The following is a 22939-nucleotide window of genomic DNA, read 5'->3' on the forward strand; positions in this document are numbered from 1 at the left end:
CTTTTGTGGCCCGTCTTTTGCAGCGCTGCATTGCAGGTAGATTGCATCGGTGATGAGGGATACTGTCAGGGACCGTGTGGCGAGAAAGTTCAGGTAAGTGACGTTGTGCATGAATTGCTGCAGCGAGTCGCCTTTTATTCATCATGTTTCTGCCACGCTAATCCTTTTTATATCGATCTACCGATTTTTCTTTTATGTCCTGGTTGATTTTCTCCTCATCGTTTCTTCAGGATCAGCTGGAGTGCGTTGTCTTGGGCTTGTTCATCCGGGTGCGTTGAGGTGAGAGCATTGTTTATATTTTATTGCTGTTATTTACTTGTATTTGTATTCCAGGAAAATTAAGCTGAGTCGAGGAAGGTGGTGACCGTGCACGAGTTTGGGAGCTGACTGGAGTGCGCTTTTCCATCGGATATAGATATCGTTAATATATTTATAAATAGATGTAGATTTAATTGGATGTGTCCATGTCCAGATTATTGTTTCTTCCTTGTATGATTAAGGCCATTAAAATGTCAATTTTCTTCTCTAAGTTGTCGACTCTATTTGCTAGGTTTGTTGTGTGGTCGTCCGAGAAGCCTTTTTGTATGTATGGATTGGAGTTTCTTGGCGATGGTGTGGCTACATCAATAACTCTTGGTTTGAAACTAGCTCTGGCAGCTCTGCTGGTGGTCGGAGGGCTGTCATTGCTAGCTTGCATGGGATTTGAGTTACCTTTTTCAGGTTCCTGGTCATTTTCTTCACTCCTTTGTTTTCGGAGCATGTCCTGGTAATTTTCCAGATGTCTTTGCGCTGGATTGCTTGTCCTGGATACCAGTCTTAGCTTTGCGTTGTGTTTTGAGGTTGTCCTACCCTTTTTGGGTATCTTGTTAATATTTCGGCGCCATTTATTCAGCCGGGTTTGAATGGCAGTGTCGTGGGAAGAAAAACGTGGCCTTCTGTCGTTCTTATTTTGACGGAAGGGATTTAATACCGACTTTCTGGCTGCCTCCTGGCGAGCTTCAGCGATTGATCTGTTCAGGATCGCTGAGCTGTGTGGCAGCCGTGGGGTATTATTGCGTGGAGGAGGGCCTTGACGTCTATAGAAGTTGTTAGTTGCGTCTTTAATTGTGCGTATTTTGTTTGTGTCGATGTTGTTGGCCGCAAGCTTTTGTTTTTCTGCTTTGTAAACGGGGCATCCCTTGTATGCACTAATGTGCTCTCCAGAGCAGTTGACGCAGGTAGCAGGGGTGGTTCTTGGCTTGGTGCAACAGGATGACAGGTGGTCGCCAGCGCATTTCATGCATCTTGGTGGCCTCATGCATGAGTTCTTGGCATGCCTGAAGCCCTGGCATCTGTAGCACTGGACCGGCTCCCGTGTCCTGTTTTTCCTTTCAATATCCACTTTTTGTCCACCGATTTGTTTGAGTGAGATAATTTTGTCATGACTGCCGTCCTTGGCCATGACGATCTCCACTTCAAACATGCGCATGGGGCCGCCTGTAGCCGGGTTCGTCATATTTCTGACGAAGCGCGCGGTGAATCCGAGTGTCAGCAACTCCTTGATAATCCACGAGCATGGAGTGGAGTGGTGGAGATGTCTGATTACTACTCGGAAGCCCCTCTCAGACTTTGGCTGGTTAGTGAATAGAGGAAAGCCGTTTGCTATAAGGACATCTTTGATTTTGTGGAAGGCGGTCATGTCCTTAGCCTGAATCCTGACCCCGTTTCCTTCAGTTGCCCTGGTAGTGTAGCTGGAGACTCCTGCTGTATAATTTAGTTTTTCCAGGAGCGGGACAATTTCTTTAACATCGTCGACAAGTATGGGTGGAGCTCTGCAGCTTAGTGGCACCAGTTTCCAAGGTGGCAGCTCAGCATCCGTATTTTGAGGAGGTGGCGTCGTTGCGCTGCGTGCAGGAGCATTGGTGCTGCAGGGTAACGGCTGGTGTGAGTGTCGATTCCTAGTTTTGGATTCCTCATATACAGATTTGGCTGCCTTGCTTTGGAAAACGGGTGTGGTTTTTTTTTTTTTTTTTAATTTTTTCAACGTTTGGTGACGCTGTCATTTTATTGTCTTTTGATTTTTGCTTAAAAATATACAGTGACAATTTGTGGCAAATTACATTTTCGGATTTTTTTTTTGGCTGCAGAATGCGTGCCATAATTACAAGTATTTGTAATTTAAATTTGCAGGAGATATTTTTGAAATATTTGGCGGCAGTTTTCGCGCGCCATGGTTCTAGTGTGGAGTTTGAATAATACGTTACTTAGGAAATAGCTTATGGAATAGGAGAAAATAGGTATGGTAAGTAATTCTAAAATAAAGTTTTCCTTTAAAATAAGGTTGTTTAACAATGATGAGTCTCTAGCTGATGGCGGTGATTTACATTAATTTATAATTTAAAATTTGCAGGTGAACATTTTTGAAATATTTGTCGGTAGTTTTTGCGCGCCATGTTTTTGAAATATTTGTCGGTAGTTTGTGCGCGCCATGTTTTTGAAATATTTGGCGGCAGTTTTTGCGCGCCATGGTTTAAATTATAATATTACGTTACTTAGGAAATGGCTTATAACATAGGAGAAAATAGTTTTGTTAAAGTAATTTTAGAATATAGTTGAGCGATGGCGTGGTATCCAGCGATGAGACTATAACAGAAGGCGGCGAGGATGAGCAGTTGCTGTCGTCAGATGATATGGATAGAACCGATGCCCATCCTCCGCTTTGGTTCACGTTCTGGCCGTCCATTAGTTGTTGTTGTTGCTGCTGGCTTCACTTTTAGTTTACTGTTGCGCGCGCGCCTCTGTCGGTTTTATAATCTCAACTGACTTGCAAAATTAGGCTAGGCGCGTAGGCGGGCTTTTTCGATAGCGAAAGGCACGGCGAAATATCGATATGCTATCAATTTCACGGCAGCTCATTATCGATGTTTCGCGCCTTGTTTTTGGCGGGCTTATCGGCTATTATCTTTTTTGCCGCCAGCCTATCGCCTATCGGGTAGAAATACTGGAATTCTTCAGGTTAGTATTTTCGGAATTCCAGTATTTCTCACCGCGCTTGTCAGTGTCAATGGCATATGCAGGCAAGGGTCTCACTTCAAGCGGAAACGAAGCAGAAAAATTGTGTATGTATTTCTTATTGTGATATTTAATTTTTCTGCTCATTGCCCAATAGTAAAACCGGTTTCTGCTTTCAGTGGTGCTGGTAACGTAGATGCTGCGGAGATGTCGGTGTGCTGCAATCATCGGTCGGCGTGGCCCGTCGACTTTGGTGCGCGCACAAACTTTTGTGGAGGAAAGAGTGTGCCGCAGTCAGCGTCATCTATAGGCTTGGGTTTGTCTGTGTGTATACGTGAGTACAGTCTGACTGATGTTCCATTTTGAGCCGAGTCTAATGTTTGTATCTTTTGACATTTGCAGGTCCATTACAACTGGGCAGGAAATTGCCACTCGGAGACTGCAGATGAACATTCGCTGCTGCTGCCGCCACTGTTGCTGCCGTCGATTTCTGCGCCTACGAACCGCTAAAAACGCAAGACTGAGAAGCGTCGCCAGTACCGCCTCCTGCATCCATGGTCCGCTGCCGTTGTTGCTATCCTGGCAAAGGTCAGGCGGGCAGCACGGGGCCGACTCCAACTTGTGGCCGTACATCGGGCAGGTCATCGTCGCTATGTCCGTCGCGCAGGCCCCTGTTGCTAGCCAGGTAGCAGGCGAGAAACACGGACGTCGGAAAATGCCAATTGGATTTTGCGGTGTGATCATTTCCTGCTGCTGCTGCCGCTGATGTTATTATTGCTGCTGCTGGTGAGTGTGCCGCCGCTTAGTGTAGTTCGATATAATCCATGCTTCTTTTTCCAGGGTGAAAGCAGCCGCCGATGCGTGCTATTTGGCTACTGTGGCAGTGAATTCTTCCTGCTGCTGCCGCCACCGCTGCTAGCGCTGCTGCTGGTGGATGTGTCGCCGCCTTATGGATCTGCCTACGTAAGGATTGACACCAGAACCGCCGCTCGCACCTAGGAGACACCTCTGTTGCTGCTGTTGTTCCGAGAGATGCATGCGCCGCCGTTGCTATCCGAAGGTTGTCGGGCTTTTGTTGTTGTTGCTTCTGGTCTTGCTGCTGCTGTTGCTGCTATCACTGCCATGGTAAGCTAAGGCTGTTGTTGGTCTCATGCTCCTATTAATATTTTCTTATTTCAGGGAGGAGCGCTGGTGAAGCTCCATATGCCAGTCCAGCGTCTTCAAAAGGAAAAAAGCCGTTTTGCTGGCACTGCTACCGCTGCCTTTGCTGTCTCAGCTGCTGCTACTGGGGCGAAAATACCCAACATGCTGCTCCGGCCATCAGTTTTCCGACGCCTCGCCGCTGAATAAGCACCACTGTCGGATACTTCAGTTCACGGCGCTCCAGTCTCCTAACTTAGGGCTTTCTGGGTCTGTCCCGGCAAACCTGATGTGAGCATCCCATCAGTGGCGGGAGGGAAGGCATGCGCCGCAGTCCAGCGTCATCTTCAGGAGAAAAGCCGGTTTTCCAGGAAATCAATTTAATACACTTGGCTGAAGGGAAAAAAAAACTTATCCATGCTTCTTTCTTTTATTCCAGGGCGAATCGCCAGAGGCCAAGCGAGGAGTCTGGTCGTCAGAAGTTGTCATAAGGAGACTGCTGCGAGAAATTAAATGCTGCTGCTGCCGATGTTGCTGCCGCTGGTGTGCGTGTGGCCGCCTCAAGGTCCCGCTATACTATTGAAGAAGATGTTGCCGTTGTCGTCATTCCAGGGATTGCATGCGCCGCTGTTGCTGCCATTTCCAGACGGTTGCCACCGGCCGATTGACTGCACATGGCTGCGATTTTGCTGGTGACGCCCACGCCCAGGCCCGCTGCCTTCTCCTGGCCAGGCATTCCAGGCAGTTCCTATGGACGCATACCGCAAGGACGGCATCGCATCGCCTGCAGGACCGATACTGGGATTGACTCAGCCACGCAGAGACCGCCGATACCATTGCCGTTGCCGTTGCTGCTACTGCTGCATCTGGGGAAAGATCCCATCGAAGCTGAAGCACCGTCTAATAAAGCCGGATTTGCAACACCGTCGTTGAGCTCGGAGCTGAAAGCATCGCATTGGAGTCGGATCTTCAAATTCCAGGGACTTCAGCTCCTTCATTCAGGGCCTCCAGGAATGGTGGGTGTGGGCAGCGAGCTGTTTAGCACACCACTTGGTCCCTGCCTCCACTGTTGCTGGCCTTACTGCTGTTGTTGTTGCTGTCTTGGTGAGCTAAATCTATTATCAGTCGCCCGATGCGCTGTTGTTTTTGTTGTAGAAGTTTGGTGATTTAGTTTATTAGGAAAAAGAGAGTAAACTAATGCCTATTATCTTTCTTTTAGGTTGGACCGCCAGTGTGGCGTCCATTACAACAGCAGATGGATCATCAGGAGCCGAAGAGTCGCAGATCCCTCGGTCGGAAAGGAGAGATGGATTTTCAATCACGCCAGGAGGGTCATTTAAATACGCAGCCATCCAGCCATCATAATTTTGTTATTCAGTAGGTGTTTAGTTAAGTTAATTTTACCATTATATCTATAAGCACATTTCCCTTTTTATGTAACCTGAACTTAGCCTTTAGCCTTTTTGTATTTCTTTCATTTCTTTTCAATATTTTTGCCACCCCTTCCTCCAGTTTAGTTATTTCTGCCTTCTGCACCTACCCTGGTTTGTTTTGATTTAATTTTTATCCCCTTCGTAGTCAGGTAGGATTATTCGTTGTACATTTAATGGTTGCCCTCTGAATCTTTCTATAATTTCCTGCCTGGTTAGATCGCCATTTCTATATTGTTTATTACATCGGTTTATTTCCGATTCACACCATCTATCTGGAGGCCACTTTTGGTTTTCCCTTTCTTTTCTTTCCCTCTCTTCCTGTTTTTTTATTCTTTTGAGCTCTTTCTCCTCTTCCTCTAGTCTTAGCAGGGTAGGGAGTTCAGTTAGATGCGTTTGTCTTATTTTCTCTCTCTCGCTTCGCTTCTTTAAGGTTCTGCAGTCGTCTAGGTCTGGGATTTCTAAGAGTTTAGGTGAGAGAGTCAGTCCAGTCTGTTTTGGGGTGATATGGTCCCTTGTCATTTTCAAGTATCTCTGCCTGCTTCTTTCTAGTCTATTCGGGATATAGTGCCTAGAGAATATCCTGCGAACAGCTATGTTTGGGTGCGATTTTGTAGTTTCTGAGAACCTATGGACAGCCTGTTGATAGAATTCTTCTACTGTTTTGACACAAAACCGGTCCCTTATAGTTTGGTTTTTCGTGTATCTTTCCGCTTTGAATATGTCTCTCATTTTCTTGTTTTCCTCAACTTGGAGCCGTCTTATCTGTGCATCTGTCACAAGAGGACCCCATGCTGCTATGGCATACTGCCATATTGGCGATAGAACTGATTTGAGGATCAGCATCTTAGTATTAGTAGGGAGTTTGCTTCTTTCATTTAAGATCCATGACATTTTTCTATAGGCTGTCAAGTATTTACCCACTACCTTTGTGACATGAGGACTAAGTGTTAGTTTGCTGTCAAGGATTACGCCAAGGTATGATTGCTTGCTTTCCTTTTTTACAGCTTGACCCTTGATCTTCATAGTCTTTAGGTTTGTAGGTATGTCGTTTTTTAATGTATAGATGACATGTCCTGTTTTGGAAGCATTTAGTGATATACCCCATTTGTCTGCCCAGTCCGAAAATGTCCTAAGGTAGTTTTCGTTGTTTCTTGTGGCGGCAGTTGGTAGTATGTCTGAGCTGAGTACTATAGTGTCGTCTGCGTAAGTTGAGAGCATAATTCTTTCTGTTGGTGATGGGCGGTGGATATATGGAAGAGGCATGTCTGAGGAGAAGATAGAATAGAGTAGTGGTCCAAGATTGCTTCCTTGAGGCACCCCTGCGCCTATTTGTCCTGTTCTCGAAGTCTCTCCAGCTTGGTCTTTGACCTCAAACGTTCTGTTTGTAAGGTAGCTCTCCAGAATGATGTATAGGTTGTATGGTAATATTTTAGCTAGTTTAAGCAGAAGGCCTTCATGCCATACCCTGTCGAAAGCCTCAGAGATGTCAAGGAAAACCGCTGAGCAGTATTCCTTTCGCTCAAAGGCCTCGAGGATGAACTGGGTGACCCTGGCTATTTGCTGCTCAGTTCCGTGCTCTTTTCTGAAGCCAAATTGGTGCAGTGGTATGGCTTTTTTGAATAGATCTACCCTAAAAAGTCTTTTTAGGAGTAGTCTTTCAAATATTTTAGAGAGGCCCGAGAGTAGACTAATCGGTCTGTATGACTTCGGGTCGTTTACACTTTTCCCTGGTTTCAATATCATCTTCACTTGGGCATGTTTCCAGGCGTCTGGGTAATATCCAATTCTAAGTATTGAGTTGTAAATTAGAATAAGGTACAGAGTAGCTTTAGTCGGTAGGGTTTTTATAAGCTGGTTTGTTAGAAGGTCTTTTCCCGGTGCTTTACTATTCTTTAAGTTTTTAATTTCGTTGTTTAATTCCTTTAGCGTAATAGGTTGGTTATGCGGGTTTTTGTTTACATCATATCTTTCTGTTAACATGCTTTCCTTAATTGTTCTTAGTCCAGAATTAACTATATCTATGTGGTAATCAGGTACATTATTATTTGGCTTAAATCTTCCTTCCAAGTGGGAAACAAAAGCTTCTGTTGTCTCTTTTATCGTTTTTGTCCATTTGGGGCCTCCTTTGGTTTCCAGTTTGAGGGGAAAATTCGGTTGATTTGTCTTTTTTCCCTCATTTAGCAGTCTCCACATTTTCCTCATTCTGTCCGGGTTCTTCGTGTCTATTCCTTCAATTTGTTTATTAATTCTCTTTTCTCTCAAGATTTTTACCGCTTTTTTTAGTCGATTTTCAGCTGCTTTTAGTTTAGCTTTGTCCTCGTCCATTCTAGTAGCTTTAAAGATTCTTCTTAGTATCCGTTTTTCTTCCAACAATCTGCTTGTGTTTTCGTCTAGTGTAAGGGTGTGACTATTTCTGTTAGCTTGTCCATGCATTCTTCTGCGATTGTCAGGTATTCTTGGGGAGGGAGTTGATTCAGCAGCCGAGTCCTTGATGTTTTTGATAAAGATGTTTACGGCGTCATTTATGTCTTCTGCTACCCTTATGTCCGTATTAAGTAGTATCTTTCTTTCAAGAACAGTCTTAAAGAGCTCAATGTTCGTAGTTTTCTTGAGAATGTTATTGTTTTGCTTTTGCAGAAAGAGGGTCTTTGTGTCTAAGTTGATCTCAAGCAGGATGGGAAAGTGGTCTGAAGATAAGTCCTCACTTGAGGAGATTCTCTTTTCAAGCCTGCCCAGTCCTTTGCATATGGAGAAATCTATTGCTGACGGGTTTTTCCTTTTGTCGTGCGGGAAATGTGTCGCACAGCCGGTAGCAATGATCTCAGCCATAGAATCTGCTTGGACTGCTTCGTAGAGTGCAGTGCCACGTTGACAAGCTCGTGTACAGCCCCATTGTCTATGTTTTGCGTTCCAGTCGCCACATAGAATGAACTTAGCCTGTCCTCCCAAAGTTTTCTCAGCAAAATTGAGAACGTCAGTAAAGTGGTGGGACGACCACTTTAGTGAGGGCGGACAGTAGACAGATGCTATAACTATCATTTCGCTGCGTCTGTTGTTGTCTGGCAGCAGGACTATTGGTGCACTCTGTATACATTCTTTTTCAATTGGTTTTAGAGCCATGTGTCGGATACTGCTGCTTACTATAGTGGCGACTCCTCCTCTCTTGCTAGATTCAGGATTTTGGCTAGGTATGTGAAATATCCTGGCAGCTCTAATTTGGTGGATTTGTTGTCAAGTCTGGTTTCAGTGACTATGACTATGTGGGCATCAATATTTCCGATGAACAGCTTGAGTTCATCTAATTTATTGTTAATCCCACCAGCGTTCCAAAAAGCGATTTTAAGGATATCCCTATTTCCCGCCTGAGCCATAAGAAGCGTCACTTTCTGTTGATACTAGAAAGAGCGTTTAGACAAAGATTGGATCTCTGAAAGGATTTTTTGGAGATTTTGGACAATCTTTTCTTTGGTTTAGTAGGCTGGTGACGATTTCTAGGAGGTTGATAAGCTTCTTTTCCATCCCTGCAATGCGATTTAGAAGGTATTGTTCCTGACTCGGCTCCTTGGATTCGTCATTAGGGATGTCTTGTGCTATTGGAGGTGGGCGGAAATGGGTGAGATGTGTGTTGGCCGGGTTTAGGACGCTGTTTGGGTTTTTCCTGCTTTCTTCTAGAGACGCTAGGACCTTTTTGCTAGTTGTCGGCGGGCTTGTCTCCTTCCTCGGTTTCTTGTCAAAAGTCCTTATTCTATTTAAGCGTTTATTTATAGATATGTCCTTTGCGATATCTTCTTTCCTTGGATTCTTTTGGCAGGTAATTTTGTGTTGTTTACGGATGTTTGAGGGGGGGGGTGTGTGTAGGGCTGCTTATTGCGGGAAGTTTGTAAGTGGGTGGGTTTTGTGTAGGGATGTTTATTGCGCGGGGTCTGTAGGTGCGTGGGTTGTGAATGTAGGGATTGAATCTTGTTAATAGATAGTCTTTGCTTTGCTTCTTGGAAAGCAGGACATCCTTTATAGCTGCTGACGTGGCTACCATTGCAGTTTGCACAAGTAGCCGGAAGGTTTTTGGGTTTAGTGCATGAAACCGTGGCGTGCGGCTGGCCACATTTCATACATTTAAACGGGTTTCTACAATAATTTCTTGTATGCCCAAAACATTGGCAGCGATGACATTGTGTGGGATCCTTCGATACCCGTTTCCTTTCGACCTTGACCGTTTGACCTCCAAGGGATTTTAGTAGAAGTACCTTGAGATGGCTGCCATCAGCTTTCGGTACAACCTCAACCTCATGAATGCGCATTGGATTCCTCGTGTCCCTAAACTGCATTGCCCTGATAAATTTTGTAGCTATACCGATGTCTTGAAGTTGGCTTTCAATCCATTTGGTCGGGGTTGACTGGTGGAGGTGCCTAATTACAATTTGGAAGCCCTTTGCACTCTTTGGCTGGTGGGAGTGTAGGGGAATGTTTGCCTCAAGGAAAACATTCTGAATTGCATTGTAGGCATCCATCGTTTTAGCCTGGATTCTAATATTGTTGCCAAGTTCAGATTTGGTGGTAAAGCTATTAACCCCGGCTTTATAGTTTAGTTTTTCTATTAGCGGGATAATCTGCTGTATATTGGACAAGAAGATTGATGGTGGTCTTCTGCTAGCTGGAACCATTTTCCAGGGCTGTAGGTCGGGATTAGCTGCTGTGATTGAGGGACTGATTGCTGGTGCTGTGTCCATTTCAGCTGACTTCTGCAGGGATTCTCTTCTTGAGTCTTGGCGAATTTTAATAGCTACTTTGCTTTTGAATATGGGTGTTTCGGCAGGTAGATTTGTGACCCCCAGATCATCATCAGAGAAGTCATCGCGTATTCTAACCTTTTTGTTAGAAGTTTGGAGTAGGCCCTCATCCAGACAGTCCCCACGTCGCTTCCCAGGAGTTTTGGGAGAGCTCAGTGTTTTAGTTAGGTTTTTTCTAGCTGCACTCGGTGAGCGTCCGAGGGCGGCAGAGTCATGTTTTGCGTTGGGTAAATTTTGCATTGGAGTTGGAGAGCGTTTTGAATTTTCTCTAACCAATTCTGCAAAAGTTTTGACGGGAAAAATGTTCTGAGTAGCTGTGGGTTTGCCTGCGTGAGTGACAGCACTGATAGCTGTGACAGCACTGATTGTAGTGACGTCACTGATTGCTGGGCCTGGGTTTGAGTCTTGGGCGGAAAGCGATGCGCTTATGGCGGGCTTTATTGGTTTTGTCTGACGTAAGTATGTGTCGGAGGGAGAAGCTTCTTTGGTGGTTTTTGATGATTTGGTTGCATTTGTGTAATTATGTTGTGTGGGTATGTTTATAAGTACTTTGGTGGGAAGCAGGTTTTGTGATGCTATGTGTTTATCTGTGTGGGTGAGTGTCTTGGCTGCAATGCTTGGTGTTTGGTTTTGGGAGAGGGGTGAGGGGCTCTTGGCGGCCTGTGCTGGCTTTGTTTCACGTAAGTATGTGTGGGAGGGAGAAGCTGCTTTAGCGGTTTTTGATGCTGTGGTAGCATTATTGTCGTTGTATTGTGTGGGCGAGTTTATATGTGTTTTGGCGGGAATAAAGTTTTGTGATGCTGTGTGTATGTTTGTGTGGGTGAGTGTCTTAGCTGCTATGCTCGCTGCTGCTATTGCTTGGTTTTTGGCGGGCTGTGTTGGCTTGGTTTCACGTAGGTGTGAGTGTGAAGATAGGTTTATTTGGCCGGTTTTTGGTGATTTGGTTGCATTAGTGTCGTTATATTGTGTGGGTGAGTTTGTATGCATTTTGGCGGGAAAGAGATTTTGTGAAGCTGTAGGCTTGTCTGTGTGTGTGTGTGTCTTGGCTGTTATGTTTGTGTTTGTGTTATGGGTTTGGGTAAGGGGTGAAGAGTTTTTGGCGGGCTGTGTTGGCTTGGTTTCACTTAGTTGTGAGTGTGATGAATATATTTGAGCTGTTTTTGATGCTTTGGTTGCATTAATGTCATTGCTTGTGTAGGTGTGTCTACATGTGTTTTGGCGAGAAGATTTATCTGTATTGTTGCAGTTTTGTCTGTGTAGGTGGGAGGTTTGGTTGCTGGGTTTGAGCTTAATTTTTTGAGAGGAGGCGATGGTTTGGCGGGCTCTATCTGTGTGTGTGTTGGAAAAATTATTCTAGCTGTTTTAGCTGCTTTCAATGTATTGAATGCACTGGCGTCATCTTCTTGTGTATGTGTGTCTACATGTGTTAGTGGCGAGGAAGTGCTAAAATTTTTGCTTATGGAAATGGGGAAGGGGCTATCGGCAGGCTGTTTTTCATTGGCTTCTGTGGTATTAGCAGTACTCCCGCATTTATCGACAAATAAAGGGTCTGGCAATATGGTATTTTTATTTTCATTTAATACAATATTTTCAAAATCGTAAGATTTCATGTCGGCATTTAATTGATATAGGCTTCTTCTTACTAAGGTGGTTTCATTTGGCGTTGGCGTGGTATCCAGCGATGAGACTATAACAGAAGGCGGCGAGGATGAGCAGTTGCTGTCGTCAGATGATATGGATAGAACCGATGCCCATCCTCCGCTTTGGTTCACGTTCTGGCCGTCCATTAGTTGTTGTTTTAGTTTAGTTAGGTTTTCCCAACTGATTGAATATGCGCATTAGAGCATTTTTACATTCTATCCAATCTTTTGTTTTTATCTGCTCGAGGGTGGCAAATTTAGAATAGATGTCGATACAGCTCAAATAGTGATTTCCTTCAGAGGAGTAGATATCTATTACAAATTTTAGGTGTGACTTTCATTGGCATTTTTGTATTTCGGTGTTCTGTTTTTGCTAAGTTACAAACTTGACATTCGTTAATTATATTTTGAATGAGGAGTTGGCTATTTGGGAAGTAGTATGTTTCGCTGAAAATTTTTACAGTTTTCTGTATTCCGGGGTGTAAGAGTTTTTCATGTGTGTTTAGAATTAGTTCTTTAAAATTTGCGTACGTGGGAATGTTTTTTAGTAAGATGAGGCTTACTTAGGCTGTTTTTTGTATGCCTTGGATTCATTGTCTCCTTATATGTTTTTTGAATTACTTCAAAATCTGCATCGCTTTCGATGTAAAGAGCGCTGGTTTTTGAACAGAAATAATCGAGTAGGTATCTTTTGGCTATTTCGGGGGTCATTTCTTTATAAGAAAGGTGTATAATTTGTTTTTTTGAAGTAAGTTTCTATTTCTGTACTATTGGGACCTTTAGTAAAGATGATTGGCCTTTTAAATTGATTAATAGGTTTTTCTGATAGTCCGATCATAAGTGCGTCTGCTACATAATTTTCTTTTCCTTTTATATATTTTATGTCGAAGTCATATTCCGAAAGTCTAATTTTCCATCTTGTTAATTTTGAATTAGGTTCCTTTAGTTTGTATAGCCAGCACAAGGGTTGATGGTCGGAAGCTACTTCTAAATGTCGTCCTAACAGATAGTGTCGGAAGGTTTTAGTGGCCCAAACTATTGCTAATAATTCTTTTTCTATGGCGCTATAATTGACTTCATGTTCATTTAATGTTCTGCTGATGTAGCTAACAGGGTGTCCGTCTTGTGATAGAACAGCTAAAGCACCTTAAGCTACATTGCTGGCATCTGTTGTTAATATAAATTTCCTCTCGAAATTCGGTATTTTTAGGATCGGGTCTTCAGAGATTAATAATTTTAACTTTTGGAATGCTTCTAAGTATTCTGAACTGTTTATATCTATTGTTGCTCCTTTCTTTAGGCACTTGGTCAGTGGTTTGGTAATGTCAGAAAAGTTAGGTATAAATTTCCTATAATACCCTGTGAGTCCTAGGAAGGCTTTAATTTCTTTAGTTTTTCTTGGTAATGGATACTTGACTATAGCTTTTATTTTATCCGGTTTTGGTTTAATCCCGTCTTTAGTGATAACATGTCCTAAGAAAGTTGTCTCTTGTTTTAAGAATTCACATTTATTTAGTTGTACTTTTAAATTTGCCTGTGATAATTTTTCGAAAACAGCCTGTAAGGCTTGAAGATGTTCTTCTAATGATGTGGAGAAAACTATGATGTCGTCTAGGTATACTAGGCAACATTTATTTAAAAGCGGACGGAGTAAATTATTCATACGTCGCGTGTACTCGTAGTGTCCATATTTTGTAGAGAAGGCAGTTTTGGCTATTGACTCTGAGTCCATTTCTATTTGATGGAAGCCCTTTGCAAGATCTATTGTTGTGAAATAATTTGACCTCCCTAGTTTTCCTAATATTTCATCTATGTTTGGTATGGGGTATCTGTCGTTTATTGTTATTTCGTTCAATTTCCAATAGTCTATTACGATACGAAGCTTCTGCTGTCCAGAAGCATCTAGCGTTTTAGGTACGACCCAAATGGGGCTATAGTACGGTCAATTACGTTCTCGGATAATACCCTGTTCTAGCATGTCTTGGATCTGTTTTTCTACTTCCTTTTCATATTTCTGTTGGAAACTATAAACTTTAGAGTAGACGGGGATATTGTGTGTGGTGTTGATAACATGTTTTTCTTGGTTTGTGAACGTGAGCGTGTCACCTTCGTGAAATTGAATGTCTTGGTATTTTATCAGTAGGTTAATTAATTTTTGTTTTTCTTCTACGTTAAGGTGTTCTAGTCGGAACAAGTTTTCCTGAAGTGTGGAGGTTTCTAAATAGGTGGGGTCTTGTGGAAATGAAGGGTCCATTTGGATATAATTCCGTTCTGTTATGTTATTACTGTCTTTTATCTTATATATTTTGTTAAATAGGGTAGCAGTTTTCTTTTTATAATCGATTATTGCTTTGGCTTCGGACAACAATTTGCGTCCAATCAGCATGTCATAATGATCCGAGAACGGGTGGATAAAGAAGTCTTGGGCAACAGGGAAGTAGTTATTAGGTGGTGTATTCGTAAGTGTGTTAATAATTAATGGGCCATTACTAGTGTGGATTAGCTGATTGGTTTCTTGTATTGGCGTTTGAAAAATATTTCGCGTGAGCATATTTATCGTAGATCCTGTATCGATTAGACATTTCAATTCAGTATTATTATGTTTTATCATTATATATTGGTTTGATCCGGGGTTACTAACCGAAAATTTTCTGCTTGTTCAAGGTCAACTGGTTCGTTGTCATTTGTTGTTGGTATTTCCTCTTCTGTTATCTCTGAATTGTCGTAGTTCTGTTCAGGGGGAAACTGAATTGATTCTTGAGTATAATTCAATTGGTAGGGATGAGGCTGAGGGTGAAAATATTCTGGATAGCAGGGATAATAGTAGTTATAATTATAAGGATTTTCGGGTTGATTAGACGTTACTTCCTGGTATCTTAGCTCTCCTGTGCTCATCTTAGACTGTCCACTGTCTGATGGTCTCGGTCTTTTTATTGGGTTATTGGTTTGTACGTTTCTGTTTTGAGGATATGTTGTGGGCATGTTAGTGTGGCTAGGTCCAAATCGGTTTTGGTCAAAAATATTTTGTCTGTTAAAAGCTGGGTTTGGTCTGGGTACTTGTGACATGGGTATGTTAGATTGTGGGTAAATGGGTCTATTTTGATATTGAGGAACCGGGTTTGGGTTAAACCTGGGCATATGAGAATGTGCTTGGTGATAGGGTTGATAGACGTTATTATAGAATGGTTGTAAGGGTACAAAGGGTCTAATTTGGTTATTCATTTGTCTATTTTGGGGGTTGGTTGTTATTCTGTTTGGAATTGAAGTTGGCTTTATATTATCTTTACTTGAGGTTGGTGCCTCATAAAGACCTTTTTCTTGTAATATATTTATTAGCGATCTTAGGTTTGGAATATTACAGTTAACTATTCTGAGATAAATGTGACTGTTAAGTGTTTGAATTAGATTTTCGATGCTGGTTTGTATTAATCTAGTATAGAGAATGGTTTCGTTAGTATTATTTTCCAGTTCTAATTTACTTATAAGTATCTGTCGTTTTCTTTCAGCTTCTTCGAGGAAATGTCGAATGTTACCTCGATATTGTATGTTCCTGAATTCTTCCAGAAGTTGGTGGTTCGGTGCTTGGGGCTTGTAGTTAAGTATAAGCTGAGTCCTGAGTTCGCTCCAGCTGCTGAGGTTGGTTACTCCGAGAGTGCGGATAACATCACCACTGATGTTCCGTTCGATGTGTCCAAAGATTATTAACTTTTGTCTTTCATCTGTGGTCTGATACAGAGCCAAGATGAAGTCGACGCGACTGATGAATGTGTACAAAGTGTTGGGATCTCCGTTGAAAACCTCGATTGCATGTATTTGTCTTTCTACTTGAATCATGTTTGAGTCAGACAATTCTATTTGTGCTGGTGCTGCTACGGCCATCGTGGTTTGTTGGTTTGAATTTTTTTTGTTAGTGTCTTTATTTAGGTTTGTGATTTGGATAGGATTTGTGTTCTAACTAATGGTTTGTGACTTTGCTTATCGCTTTTCGTATTCAGAGTAGGCACATAAAAGCACGGTGCTATCATAAAGAATGAGCCAATAAAACAAGAGGCTCGCTTACAGTTAGTTCTGAAAACAGAAATTGCTCGCAAGCAACGTTGGGCGCGAAAGGGTTAATTTCTACTTATTTTCACTGTTATTATTATTGTTCGCTTATTTGTGGTTAAGTTTATTTGGTTTTCACTTAGTTTAACTGTTATTATTGTAGTTCACTTAGTTGTAGTTACGTTTTATTTAGTTTTTACTTAGTTTAACGGTTATTATTGTAGTTCACTTAATTGTAGTTACGTTTATTTAGTTTTCACTTAGTTTAACGGTTATTATTGTAGTTCACTTAGTTGTAGTTACGTTTATTTAGTGTTGCGCACTTAGCTATTTCACATTGTTTTGAGTAACCTTTTGTGGATTTACTACTCAGTGAATTCAAAGGCGTCTTCTTAAAATTTGATATAATTTTAAGTTTTTTCAATTTCACTATCACTCTGTGGTTTCGGATATGTTGTTGGTTCTGAACTGACTGTACCGATTTACCGATTTAGCTTTTGAAGTTGTAGTTGTAGTTGTAGTTCTTTAGCGGATGATACACAGAGAATTGAATATGTTTAATATCGCATCAATTAGTATCATCCTACCGACTGCGCCACTTACGTAGTTATTAATTTATTAGTCGAATAAATGATCCGTCAATAACAACGACAAAGATCAACGCTGAAAACTTTAAATTGAAACACAAACAAATTTCGGTTAACGTCTTTATTCCAAGAATGTCAGCTTAAGACTACTGTACAGAGTTTTTATCGGCTCGAAGTGAGTCGCGAGAAACGGGAATGTCTACTCAGTGTATTTGTGGGTGTGGGTTTTGATTTTTTCTATATGTGTACAAAAGAATGATATGTAAGCAAAAATGTGAATTGGTTTCATGTGTTTATGCATTTGCAAGATTGTATGTACAATGCTTGTAAGCGTAATATGTGAAGCATATTATGCTACTATATATATATATATATATAATATATAATATATAGTATATAATCTATATATATATATATATATATATATATATATAATATATAATATATAGTATATAATCTATATATATAATCTATATATATATATATATATATATATATATAATATATAATATATAATATATAGTATATAATCTATATAATATAATATATAATATATATAAAAATGAAACCCGTTTCGCGTTGTCACGGCATCACATCTGAACCGATTTCGATAATTCTTTTTTTTTAAATGTTTGTGGAAGTGCAAGGATGGTTCTTACGGAAAAAATATTAAGAAAATCTCTCAGAAATATTGAAAAGTATACATTTATTTTAAAAAACGCGCGTTCAGTGTTGGCTAATGAATTTTCACCAGCACATTTATGGGTGGTTTTGCGACCAGCCGCGTACGGTCACACCATTGCACTGTGGTTTTTTATGCGTTTTTTTTGGCAGAAAGTCAAAAAAAATTTTGAACGGAATAAAAAAATTTTTAGTTTCTTTATATTTAGGATAGTCTAATTAGATAAAAAAAAGTCGACTTTTACTTTTTTATGCAACACTGGCTTATTGTCCACCTCTCAAAGACAGGTGATTGTCGATAGCATAAAATAAAAAATTATTATTATTATTATTATTATTATTATTATTATTAGTATTATTATTATTATTATTATTATTGTTATTATTATTATTATTATTATTATTGTTATTATTATTATTATTATTATTATTTTTATTATTATTATTATTATTATTATTATTATTATTAATATTATTATTATTATTATTATTATTATTATTATTATTATTATTATTATTATAATTATTATTATTATTATTATTATTATTATTATTATTATTATTTTTATTATTATTATTATTATTATTATTATTATTATTATTATTATTATTATTATTATTATTATTATTGTTATTATTATTATTATTATTATTGTTATTATTATTATTATTATTATTTGGCGGCAATTATAATTGACAAAATTGGCGGCAAATCATTTTGCAACTTTTATGGTTAATATTTCCTCAGAGAATTAAAAAGTTTAAGGTGGTGTCATGGAAAACAGTAGGCCAGGTATGTAGATTTGTAGTTCAGTAAAATTTTTGTGTATGTTATATGTTTTTGTGTAGTTGTATCGTGTTTTGTTTATGTACCTTTTTTACAGTCAACTTAACAAATGTAGCTGTGTTTCGTGGAATATAACTTTTGTATGGCAAACCACTGCAAAAGAATTTTAACGGCAAGTTATTAACTAACATGTGTATAATATTATACAACTGGATTCATTTGCACCTTTTTGTTCCTTTTTGAAAAAATTACGTTTTTGTAGATGAATACTTGTTTGGGCATGCAGAGCTGCTTGACATTTGGAGCAACAATAGTCGCTCTGAGGATGCAGTTAGGCAGCATATATTTAAAAAAATTGGTCAGAATAATTTAAATGAATGTTGTATTTCATTGATAAATAAAAAAGTTAAGTCCTTCTTTGATTACATAAGGAAACATTTGCCAGGTTGCAATAGATCGCTGGACAGGTTGAAGAAAAAACACTTCAAATGGCTGGCATGTAGTATTTGTATAATCGCTGATTGGAAAACTCCAAACAAAGTTGGTCTTCCAAAACTAGTTCATGAAAAGGCTAGTGCCATTAAAATTAGTAGACAATGAAAAAAAATAATTTGGATCAACAGATCGCCACAATCTATACGGTTTTGTCGTCCTTTAAAAATTGAATTTATTAAGGAAACTCGAGAGCTTATATTAGCAGAAAAAGAAAACTTGGATACCCAGATTTGTAATCTGCACATATATTTGCATAAAATAAACAACATTAAAATACTTGTAAAATATGTCGGTCAAATGACACTAATAGACGGTAAAGTCTTTAACATAATAACAGGATGTAACTCTTGCCAATGTTGCCCGATTTGCGGAGCAAAGTCAACGCATTTAATGAATGTGAATGATTTTAATTCAGATATTTTTGATGCTAAATATGATGCTAATATAATATAATTAAATATAGATACAAAATTTTTTTTTTTTGGTAAGGTAAATATTTTTATGGCATATCGGCCAGATTGTTTATATGGCAGATATATGAAAGCTGACCAAATCACTTGAAACTTTGTGAATCATCTTGGGGGAAGAAAAGAGTAACACAAACCAAATTTGGTGAAGATAGGTCATCATTTCGAATTTCTGCCAAAAAAAACGCATAAAAAACCACAGTGCATTGGCAAAGCACAAACAAAATACGTACTTTTTTGCGCTAAGAATTACAAATCAGTTGATTGCGTTACTAATGAAGATGAAGTTGTGAATTATCCAACAGAATTTTTAAATTCGCTGGAATGGCCCGGGTTGGACAACCATGGGGAAAGTACACCCTATGAAACCACAAACAATAAAGTGGTATATAAACGGATCCCTCACCGACGAGGGAAGTGGACTGAGGGTTGTAGGCCCAGGTTAAAATACCTCGAATCAATGGGCAGATACACTAGCATTTTTCAAGCTGAAGTCTGTGCTATTGGACGCTGTGAGGAGTTTAATCTGCAAAGGAACTATCGTGGCAAGGACATTGCTATACTGTCTGATAGTCAAGCAGCCATAAAGGCGCTCAGCAAAGCTAAGGTAACATCTAAGCTAGTAAATGAAGTGAGGACAGCCCTAGACAAACTAGGAGCTGTCATCAAACTCACAATAAGGTGGGTCCCGGGACACAACAACATCCCGGGAAATGAGCTTGCGGACAACCTAGGGGCAGAGAATCCTCTATTTGGTCCCAAACCATTCTGTGGTGTTGGTCACCACAGAGTACTGGGCTTACTTAAGACAATAGAGAAAGAAAAACGTCTGTCCTTCTGGGAACACCTACCAGGACTTAGGTAGTCTAAGAAGTCATTTACATAAGATTAGCATTGCAGACAGTAAACTTTATCACTTCTGCTGCATGGAGGAGGAGAGCTCTGCACATATCATATGTGACTGCATGGCGCTTTCCATCAGGATTCAAGAGGATTAGAATGAATGATATAGACATCATGCTTATTACTGAAACTCATATGCGCCCTGGACTAAAAGTATACTCCTGGATATGAACAATATTATACCAATCATCCAAGTAACACCGCAAAAGACGGTTCTGAAATCTTCATCAAAGCCAATATTCGACACAGTCAAAATAAATCAAATCTTTGAGTCATGAAGGGGTAGTACAATAGATCAGAATGGGTCGCAGTACACATAGATACCCACTTAATAATAATAAAATTGGTGTATAAAATATTATTTATTGTGCCGTCTAAATGAGAATTGTTTATTATGTTATTTACATTTATTAGAATGGCACCTACTTATTTTTTTCGTATTTTATTGTAAATTGATTTCTCTCCATTTAGTAAGCGGGTAAAACAAGTTTTGTATTTACTGAAAATACCATAGTTATTAAAAAGTTCGTTCCTCAAATTAGATATTTCATTAAAAGTATTTTTGCACTTTGCGACCTGAGTACTTATTAGTAATTTTCCATCATTTTGTGAAATGGAGCTGGCATAATAAATTTCACAGCTATTTGTTTTTACAGGGTATTTGATATAAATAATTAAGAGTTCTTTCTGTAGTACAGTTTTGACTACTTGCCCATCATGATAATCTTTTTTCTTACGACCTTTATTATGTGTTTCTAAAATTTTTTCTTGAGTATTCTTTATTCTTAAATATTTTTAAAATGTTTTTCAAATTTGTTGTAGAATGAATGCTCTGATTGAATTAATAATAATAATTAATTCTAATAATTATTTCTAAATAGTCAATGAGATTAAATTCTTCTTTTATGCAACGAGCTATTTCTGTTAATGTTGAATGTGCCTTTCAACTTGGCCGTTCTAGGTACTGTGTCTGGGGTCTGCGAAATGTAGAGTTAACCCGCATCTTTGTTCAAAGGATTTAAATTGAGGAGAAGTGAAGCTTGGTTCATTATCAGTCATAATTACCTTGGCTTGGGGAAATTGTTGAAGTAATTCCATTACTTTATTCTCGATGTTTAGTTTATTTTGAATTTCTTTTACTACTAGGAATTTTGAATACGCGTCAGTGCAAGTTAAGAAAATAATATTTTGCGAGTATTAAATATCGAGGTGTAAATTTTCCTCTTCTTAATTTGGAATAGGAGCTTCCCAAAAGGGATTTTATTGGGTGCCTGTTATATTTATTTTCATTGCAAATTGTAAAATTTTGTATGAATTCCCTTAATTTGATAAATAAATTTGGCCAATTATATAATCTATTGATTTGTTTGTAATTTTCGTCTAGTCCTCTATGAGCTCGACTATATGTTTCTTTTATTATGATAGCCTTATCTTCATTATTCTCCTCATCTTGCAGAAATATTTTGGAAAAAGAAATTAGTTTGTAAAATTTTTTTAAAGGTAATCGGATATGACTGTTATGTTTGGTTGTAGATAGTCTCATAATATTCCTACTAAATTTTCTGGTGTGTCATTATTTATCATATGTCGTCTTATCAAAAACTCTCAATGACTCATGTATTGTATACCTTCCCGTTGTTAATAACAGCTTAGTAAAATTTGGTGAAATCCTGATTCCGAATCAATTGTTAAGAAATATTTTGACTTTCCTGAGTTAGATAATATTACAGACGGGTATTGCATCTGGTATCTGTCCGGTATTGTATTTTCGGTTAATATTTTATAGTCAATAACTAGTCCATGTTTAAGAGTTCAATCTTTGATTTGACCCTTTTTGGGTACTACTAAGACTGGTGAATTATAAGGGCTTTTAATTGGTGTTATAATTTGTTCACATAGCATAAAGGATATTGCTATAATTGCCCTATCATTGTCAGTATTTATTTTTCCTCGAATATCTGTTCGAAAAGGAAGTTGCATATTTATTTTAGAATGCTCCTATTCAATTTTATTCATAATCTTATTTTCGAAATCTTTTTTTTTGATTTGAAATTATTTTTATATTATGAATTTTTTCTTTGTCGGAAAATTCAATGTCTTCGTGTTCAAGATTTGTGATAATTTAACGTCTTGTATCCCAAGGTATTAGTTTCTTTGTTGACGGATAATTCAGCGTCGGCGTGCCTACTTTTTTCCATTATATTCCATAATACCCTTTTCTGCATCTATTTGAGTTCCAATTTTCCCTAATAGATTGTACCCGATTAATAAGTCGGATTCTAAACGGATATCATAAAATATATGTTTTGTTTCAAATATTGTCAATATATGGTATTATTTTATAATTGAGTATACATGAACTGTAGATACTCTCTTGTATGTTGGCAATTCTTTTTTATTTTAATGAATTCCCTTTTGATATAACAAATAATTATACAATTCCTGACACTTTGTCTGAGCATTTGGCAAGTCTGGTGGGTTTAGGGAAAACGTGTTTCTAAGATTGAACCGTTCAATTCAGAAATAAAAATTCTAAGCTTGTTGCTCCTAATGGTTTTATTTGTTTCCTTGGCTATTTCGCTCCATATTTCATTATAGTTTTATTTATGAGTAATGTCATTTTCTTGTTTACTTCGATGTAGAATTCTTTAACGCTTAAGCGCTCATGCCTAAGGATGCCTAATTCTGATTCGAGAAAATGATTTAATCTTTTATCGTTATAAATAAAATCCAATCTGGAAAGAATTTCTTGAAAGTTTAAAACTGTACCATGGTTAATCTGATTTTTATTATTCTTGTGTTCTTGTAATATGTATTATTTGAAATTTGTTTATTTACTGAGGCAGAGTGCTATATTTATGGGTTGGGTAACTTTCCCTCTTCTAAAATTACGTTCCCCGCTTTATTATGAGTTTCGGTTAAACGCTCTCCTAATTCTGTTAAAAATTCTTTTTTATATTTGGTTTTTTATTTCTGTCCGTTTT

At 38.9% G+C, this 22939-nt stretch overlaps 1 protein-coding gene and 1 long non-coding RNA gene across 2 annotated transcripts; both read left to right on the top strand.

Annotated features, from left to right (window-relative positions):
- LOC116803415 lies at nt 1–469 on the top strand. Its single transcript, XR_004363610.1, has 3 exons — nt 1–93; nt 231–279; nt 334–469. It is a non-coding gene; the product is annotated as an uncharacterized LOC116803415 (long non-coding RNA).
- Nucleotides 470–3393: 2924 nt separating this feature from the next.
- Nucleotides 3394–7639, top strand: LOC116803412. The gene is made up of 4 exons (XM_032727144.1): nt 3394–3777; nt 3832–4116; nt 4171–5235; nt 5351–7639. The coding sequence occupies exons 3-4, from the start codon at nt 4806–4808 to the stop codon at nt 5494–5496; spliced, it is 576 nt and encodes a 191-aa protein (XP_032583035.1). The 5' UTR covers nt 3394–3777; nt 3832–4116; nt 4171–4805; the 3' UTR covers nt 5497–7639.
- Nucleotides 7640–22939: the final 15300 nt, after the last annotated feature.

This window comes from Drosophila sechellia, unplaced genomic scaffold (assembly GCF_004382195.2).
Source record: "Drosophila sechellia strain sech25 unplaced genomic scaffold, ASM438219v1 Y_20, whole genome shotgun sequence".
Classification (NCBI taxonomy): Eukaryota; Metazoa; Arthropoda; class Insecta; order Diptera; family Drosophilidae; genus Drosophila; species Drosophila sechellia.